At 56.0% G+C, this 7,116-nt stretch overlaps 2 protein-coding genes across 2 annotated transcripts in view; both read left to right on the top strand.

Moving 5' to 3' along the window:
• Positions 1-2,227, top strand: part of VOLCADRAFT_107146 (uncharacterized protein) — a gene marked incomplete at both ends in the record, with an annotated part of 4,203 nt that extends 1,976 nt beyond the window's left edge. The window contains 2 exons of the mRNA XM_002956245.1: positions 114-462; positions 2,157-2,227. Coding sequence (XP_002956291.1) covers positions 114-462; positions 2,157-2,227 — 420 coding nt within the window. The remainder of the gene's footprint in view (positions 1-113; positions 463-2,156) is intronic.
• Positions 2,228-2,647: 420 nt separating this feature from the next.
• Positions 2,648-7,116, top strand: part of VOLCADRAFT_107145 (uncharacterized protein) — a 4,675-nt gene continuing 206 nt past the window's right edge. The window contains exons 1-8 of the mRNA XM_002956244.1: positions 2,648-2,874; positions 2,951-3,093; positions 3,225-3,348; positions 3,937-4,121; positions 4,606-4,666; positions 5,406-5,532; positions 5,698-5,776; positions 5,989-6,134. Of these exons, the coding sequence (XP_002956290.1) occupies positions 2,758-2,874; positions 2,951-3,093; positions 3,225-3,348; positions 3,937-4,121; positions 4,606-4,666; positions 5,406-5,450 (675 nt within the window). The 5' untranslated portion in view covers positions 2,648-2,757 and the 3' untranslated portion in view covers positions 5,451-5,532; positions 5,698-5,776; positions 5,989-6,134. The remainder of the gene's footprint in view (positions 2,875-2,950; positions 3,094-3,224; positions 3,349-3,936; positions 4,122-4,605; positions 4,667-5,405; positions 5,533-5,697; positions 5,777-5,988; positions 6,135-7,116) is intronic.

Raw genomic sequence — 7,116 nt, 5'->3', positions numbered from 1 at the left:
GACTTCCGAAGCGTGTTGGCTGGCCGGCGGAGGACTGGGAGCAGGCAGAGGTATTGACGCGGCGTCGGCACGATCAGCTGCGTCATGGTACTCGGCGACCTATCATCGGACAGACGCCGCCGCAACCGCCGCCGCAACCGGCGCCGCTGCAAGCGGCTGATGCGGTCGCATGGGAGAAAGAAAAGCCGAAGCCCGGGTCACAAGATCACGAAACGGATGCCGGTGCGCGCTACGACGCCGTCATGCGGCAGACACACGAGCCGGCCGGCGGTTGGGGCGTCCGAGACGTCAGGATTAGGAACTCGCATTCGGATTGGCGGCAGCCGGCGGCGGCGGCGGCGGCGGCGGCGGCGCCAGCCGGTGATCGCGGCCGTGCCGCCGCTGCACGATGCCATCATCAACCCGGCTGGCCGCCGCAACCTCCGCATCCTCGGCCTTCCACACGGACTCCTGGACCGGACGGTAAGGTTCCGGTCAAGCAGCAGCAGCAACAGCGGAGGTGGGGTTCCGAAGCAGGATTACGCCGCCACCATTGCCTCGTTAGCATCGCCACGCAGCGGCAACGTGTCGCAGCGGCCCTCTGACCACGGCAACGCGGCGGCATTACCGGTAGCGGTAGCGGCATCGGCGGCGGCGCCGCCGCCGTCAGGTGTGACCCCGGCGGAATGGCAGTTGTTCCAGGAGTGGCGGCGGCAGCAGCAGCAGCAGCAGCAGCCGACTGGAGCGGCGGCGGCGGCGGCGGGGGCGGCGGGGGCTGCGAACACCCGTGGTGGCAATGACTGCGCGCATCATCTCAACAATCCTTCCAACACAGACAAGCTCAGTCTCCGATAATAGCTGCTATCCTAGGATTGCCTGTAGTGCAGGTGCGTCTATCTGCCTGATCTGTCTGTCTGTCTGTCTGTCTGTCTCTGTATATATGCGCTGATAGGTCGTTCTGCTGAGGGCGTTGCCCCCTGTTTTCTGTTGTTCAAGTAAACTGAATCCCGGGGCTGAGGCGGGTTTGGGTCAGTGTTGTTCTTGGTGTTGGGACTTAGGGTTTTATAAAATGACAGCGGAAACCGCCAACTGTCAACTGCTAGTTGGATGTTGTTGGGTTCCAGGCAAGGGGATTGTGGGAGAGGGGGAAAGGCGAGAGAGGGTCCCGGGGGGGCTCCCTCCTTGAAGAATTCGTTTGTGTGTGTGTGGGTGTATATGTGCGCGTGTGTATGTGTGCGTGTGTGGGTGTGTGCGTCCTGTAGGGATCTTGCTGGCTTGATAAATATTGAGTAAATGCCTCCTCGCCAAGGGAGGAGGATGTTATACACATGTGAACAACGAACAGCAACGCACGAGGTCCTTGAGCAGCTACGTGAAATTGTTTTTCTGTCTTTTAGCTGTCTTTTTCCCTTTCTCAAGCCGGTCTGCAGTACTTCGATGTTGGTGGTTGCTTGAGCATGTCCCCCTGAAGGTGGCATCTGCTGTCGCTTTTCCTGCGCCGTGTCGCCGACGGATAGGCCGACACCACCCATGCTGTGTGCTATGTGCTATCGAACCTGGACTTTGATGCGACGTCTAAAATGAGGCCTGGAAGGAGGGCTTTCAGTTTTAAGGCTTTGATTTGACTGGGGGATTTTAAGCATCGATGTGGTTGTTAAGCGCGAAAACGCACAGCTGAGTAGAACAAAAGAGTTAAAGTTTGGGGGATGTCTTTTAGTGGCTTTTAGTGGCTGCGAGTCGCGCAAGGTTGAGGGGGGCTGCGTGCGAGGATGAGGGGCGGCTGGGTCGTGAGATTGATGGGCAGATGAGGCTGGTGGGGGAGCTAGAAACGAGACAGGGCGTGCAACGGTATGGTTGGAGGTGGGGTGGGGAAGAAGGGAATGGCTGGCTGTGTGAACGGCGCAGAGTGCACTCGTTAACCCTCCTCAACCCATATTAACGTGATTGCGTGGTTAATGGCATGTTGGTCGGTTTTTCTGGATTCAAGTTCGTTCCTATTTCGCAACGAAAGGCCATGGTTGTTTTGCTGCATGCTGATGCATAACAGACGCATGATAAGCATCTGCCCTTTTCGACTGGAATATCGTGGGAATTCGTTGGTTTGGATGATCATGTATGCTGCCCTAAAGATTGTGCCCGACCGCTCGGCTTGTTGGGGTGCCGTACGCTGGATGCAGGAGGCACATACGACAGCTTGTATTACGGCATGGGCGCTTGGGCTTGGATTGCTATACGTGCTGACAATTAGTTTGATGCTCGCCCCAGGGCTGGCTGGACAGTAAGCGCTAGAAAAACAGCGTGCTTAACACGACGACTCCGCATTAAACCCGTAAGCATGAGTCCTCGAGTTGTAGTCCAACTGGAACCTTTGACGTGAGGCGATAACTGCTGATTGAGGTACCATCTGCATCGACATTTTGTAACGTGAGATCCCAGCGCAGACGCGGTGATATAGGCAGGGTACACATGACGGTCATCTGCATTCGTCTCTCCCACTCTCACTACGGAACAGCCGTACGTGAACAGCTACCTGATTATTTTCCACAGTCCTTGAATATGGCGAACTGTTATTATGCAGCTGGATAGATCTTTTACTGACCTGCGCAATAGCTTGTGCTTTGGCTGACTTCTTTGATGATCGAACTTGAACGCGGTTTGCGACTGGTTTCACCTTCACATCGATCTCCTCTCTTTAGCATGGCATATACGTATGAGGCCTTTGAGAACTTCTGAATCAGCCTAGGAGTTAAGGCAGGGGTGACCGTAGAAGCAAGCAAAATGAACAGTAAACTGCGTACAGCGATTGTAACTCTCTGCGTCTTCCTAAGCTTGCATCTTCAAAACGTGTTCTCAGATGGCGTGAACGTCAATCCGTCGAGCTACCTTGCACCTCAGGTCTGTATGTTGCGTTGCTTCTTCCTGAAGACCGGCGAAGCCATGAATTCGCCATGAACGCCATGTTGAAACACAGGTGAAGGTGCCGAACTACCACGTGAACGACATTTGGAAGGCGCATACGCACTTGCCGAACTACCCGGAAATCGAGGCCGCTGCTAGGGACACTTTCGTCGCCCTCCCGTCGAGCTATGACACAAAATATCGGAACCCCTGCTGGTGAGCAAGCTTCAGCGCGGAGATCGGTTCGAGTCGGATTCCTCCCTACTTAAACATGCCCATGGCCGCTCGTCCCCAGCTCATCTTGCCGCTCTCGTCCCCAAGTACACCCCTCTCCCTATCGGCTACAGGACACAAGATGTCACGTTCAAGTGCCTACCGTATTTCCAAATACTGGGAGTTTCCAAATGCGGGACAACCGACCTGTATAACCGCCTCACGGAACACCCCGATATGATTGACTGCTCTTGGAAGGTGGGACTGCTCAGTTGGGGCCCATATTTAGATCCAGGATCCAGTTCCCGTGGCTGGGGCCTAAGACCACAGGGCCTAGGACCACAAGGCACGGGATGTAAAAGGTCCTGGTGGTAGGCGGTGTATGTGTGTGAGATAACCGCTTATGGATCACCTGCCTGCTGTCTGCAGCGACCACCTGTGTGTATGTGTGTGCCCGATAGACAGGGTGCAGATGTGCCACCGTAGAGCCCCCAAGAACAGGTCCTCCCTCCCCGTCGCCCTCCTCTTGCGGCGGATAGCCCTAATACTGTTACTATTACTACTACCACTACTTAGGGCTGTTTCCCTCCTCTTTCTAAGGATAGTCTTCTTCCTATCATGGATTTTCATACCGGGACCTACCGCACCTGATTTGGTTAGAACCTCGACTGAACCGCACACGAGCCCATACATGCGTTGCTTCCCCCCTTTGACCCCAATGCGCCCCATCCAGTCCTACCGCCGCCGCCGCGACACCCAACCCTTTTCGGCTGCCCCGCCCTGCCCTGTCTGCCGGCTTGCCCTGCCTGCGTACATGCTATCATACATACATACAAATGCGCGAAGGGACCCCACTTTTGGGACGAGTCCGCGTACCCTGTTCGCGTGAAGCGGCCCGGTCGCTACGACGGCTCTTTTCCGGCTTACGTGAGTGTCTTCGACAAGGCGGCCGCGCGCATCCAGGCCAACCAGGCCGCCATTACGGGGGAGGCCTCCTCGAACACATACACGGCTGTGTACTCACATCTGCGGTGGGTAGGAGGAAGGGGGGACCCTGGGGGGCTGGGAGGAGGTCGGCGGGGGGATTTGTGGGAGGAGTCGGGCGTTAAGGCTGGGATCATCCCAGTGGGATGGTGGGGTAGAAGACGGGGGTGATGAGCTGAACCTCCTGCCCATCACCTCCGTCTTGGGGCTGGAGCTCCTGGAAGGTAGGGAGGGGCGGAAAGGCGGTACCTTTGGTCCTTTGGCGATAACGGTCAGGAAGGCGTGAATGGACGAAGGGAGGGGCAGAAAGGGAGCGGGGAGGGAGGTTGAGGCCGGTGTGGATTCTGGCAGGACGCGGCCTGAGTCCATGGTACGCTAGATCTGGGTTTTCTGGATCTGAATCGGAGTTCCAAGGCTAGATGCTCCGTACTGTCCTCCTCCTTTCTCCCCCTTTGCCTTCCCCCCTCCAAACACGTGGCTGCCTGCCACTCCCCACTTTTTTCCCCCACCCGTCCTCCACTCCACTTACAGAGGTCGCACATTGGTGAAGCGAATCAACTCCACGCTGTCCGAATACCTATCAAGTTCCTTGGTGAGTGGCATGCGGGGTAGCTTCACCGGGGGTGGGTTGGGTAGTGGGTGGTTACGTTGGGTGGGTAGTTGGGTGGCTACGTTAGGTAGGTGAACAGGCATGTGGGAAAGAGTCTGGGCCCCACTGTTCCCTTGTAGAAGTTTACGTACACATATATTTATACAAACAGACAGACATGCATACATACACATACCCTTGCACATACACACGCACGCGCGCCCCGTACCGCCGGCCCCCGTCCTGCATGTTTTCCCTCCGTCGCAATGTATTGGTTCGTCCTCCGCCTCCTCCGCCTCCTACTCCTCCTCATTATCATTATCATCATCACCATCATCATCATCATCATTATCATCATCACCATCATCATCATCATCATTATCATCATCACCATCATTATCATCATCACCATCATTATTGCGTGAAGTATCTCCGAGCCCCGGGGCCCCCACCCCACCCTTCCCGAACTCCCTGTGACCCCCCGCATTCCCGCATGCGGTCCATTTGGAACCTTTCCCTAATGCGCCCTAATCGCCCCTTGTGCTTCCTCCTCCTCATCACATTTTATCCTCACGCTTTCCCGCTTCTGTCTGTCTGTCTGTCTGTCTGCATTCTTCGTATACCCGTTGCCTCGTCGCCGCATCCAATGGACCGCTCGGCCTCCGTCTCCGTTATCTCCGGCGCTGCCGCTTCTTCCTTGTCCCCCTCCTCCCCCTCCTCCTCCTTCATCAAAACTCCTGAGGGTGGTCGTGGTTACGATGCTGGTTGTGGTGGTGGTGATTGCTGAAACAGTCATCCAAGTATGATGACAGTAAGGGGGCAAGCCGGGAGCTCAACACGGCCTACCAGCTGCTAAGGGACTTTTACAAGTGAGTTGGTGGGATGGGATGAGAGGGAAGGAAGGGGATTTTCATTCTTAGGGTTTTATCTCATGAGAGTGACTCGTCTTGTGTGACCGCATGCTGCTGCGGCTACGGCCACGAAAGCATGCTGCTGCTCTGATGGCTGTCGTGGTGCTGTCGCTGCGGCTGTAGCTGCGGACACCGTTATTCCGCTTCTATTCCTACCACCACCGTACAGCGGGCCCCGTGTTCACCTCATGCGACACAGGAGGTCAGCTATCCCTCCGTCTCGGTGCCTTCTTCGGGTGCATGGGCTGGCTCTGTTCTGTCGACCCAGCTGCTGCTGCTGCTGTTGTTGCCCCTGTGTCGCTGCTGCTGCTGCGGCGGCGGTTTTTGCTGCCACCGATCATACACGCTCTCGCTGCTGTTGCTAGTTTTTGTGTTACCTCTTTGCTACTGTTTCCGCTGCCCCTCCCTCCGCAGGCCCTTCAATCAGGAGCTTTCGAGGGCGTTTGGGAACGACCCGCGGTGGTTATGGGGGTACTGAATACACCCCACCGTACGCACGTCATGACGGGTGGACAGACCAGCATGCGAAGAGGAGGGACGAGGGAAGGGGAGAGGAAAGGGTGCGTGGAGCGAGGAGAGAGGGATGGGCGATGGGGAGTCCTCACTGTGTGGCGCGGTCGGTAATAGTAGCCACAGTGCTGCTACCTCATACACACATACCTCCCACCACCGGCTTCTGTATACGGGCGGATGGAGGAGGGCCACATGCGTGCTGCTGCTGCTGCTGCTGCTGCTTTTTGCCGAGGTTTTGCGCTGCTACACAAGATATCGTGTCATATCATATTTATCATATCTAGTGTCGTAATCACCCCTGCATTGCTGAGCCCGCACGACTGATGTGTGCAAGTTTTCCAGTTCCTACATGTCCCGTCTTCCTTGCAAGCGTCCTTCTGATCCTTATCGTTATCATGATCATCATCATCATCATCATCATCATCATCATGCGTCATCGTGATCGTCTTTTGGGGGCAAGGGCTGGCAAGGGGCCGGGTGTTTTACACCACCACAAACCAGATGGCCCTCGTTTAGAATCCTGGAGAGCGCACTATCACGGGATCTGACATCTGCAGCTGCCGATCGGTACTTTTCTGAAGTCGTGATATAGCACCCCGTAGTGGTGGGTCTAGCCACTTGCAGCCCAGTGCCGTACAGCGTCCCCTGCGGAATACAGCGGGGCAACTCCTTGCTACACCCGGGCCGAGGGCCCTTTTCGGCTTCGAAGTAGCTGACTACACTCCACTCACCAACTATTCCTGGTCAACCGCAATCAGTGAATAGCCCCGCGGTGCACGCGCACATCCAGGCATCCGCAGCAAATGAAAGGGTTGGGCGGCCGGGCAAATCCCAACGATGAAATAGAATAAGGTGATTCAACGCAGCATGCCGTACTCGGCGATTTAGCTTACCACCACATTATACCTTCAAACCTTCACAGACGTACGAGGAGTGGTGTAACCATCGTGTACATAGCACTACCTCCATCACAAGCAAAAACTGATGCATGAGAAACAGCAAATGCCATACAGCAGTCCATGCGCAAAC

The sequence above is a fragment of the Volvox carteri genome, assembly GCF_000143455.1.
Source record: "Volvox carteri f. nagariensis unplaced genomic scaffold VOLCAscaffold_59, whole genome shotgun sequence".
NCBI classification, from domain to species: domain Eukaryota; kingdom Viridiplantae; phylum Chlorophyta; class Chlorophyceae; order Chlamydomonadales; family Volvocaceae; genus Volvox; species Volvox carteri.
This window is presented reverse-complemented; position numbering and strand designations above follow the sequence as displayed.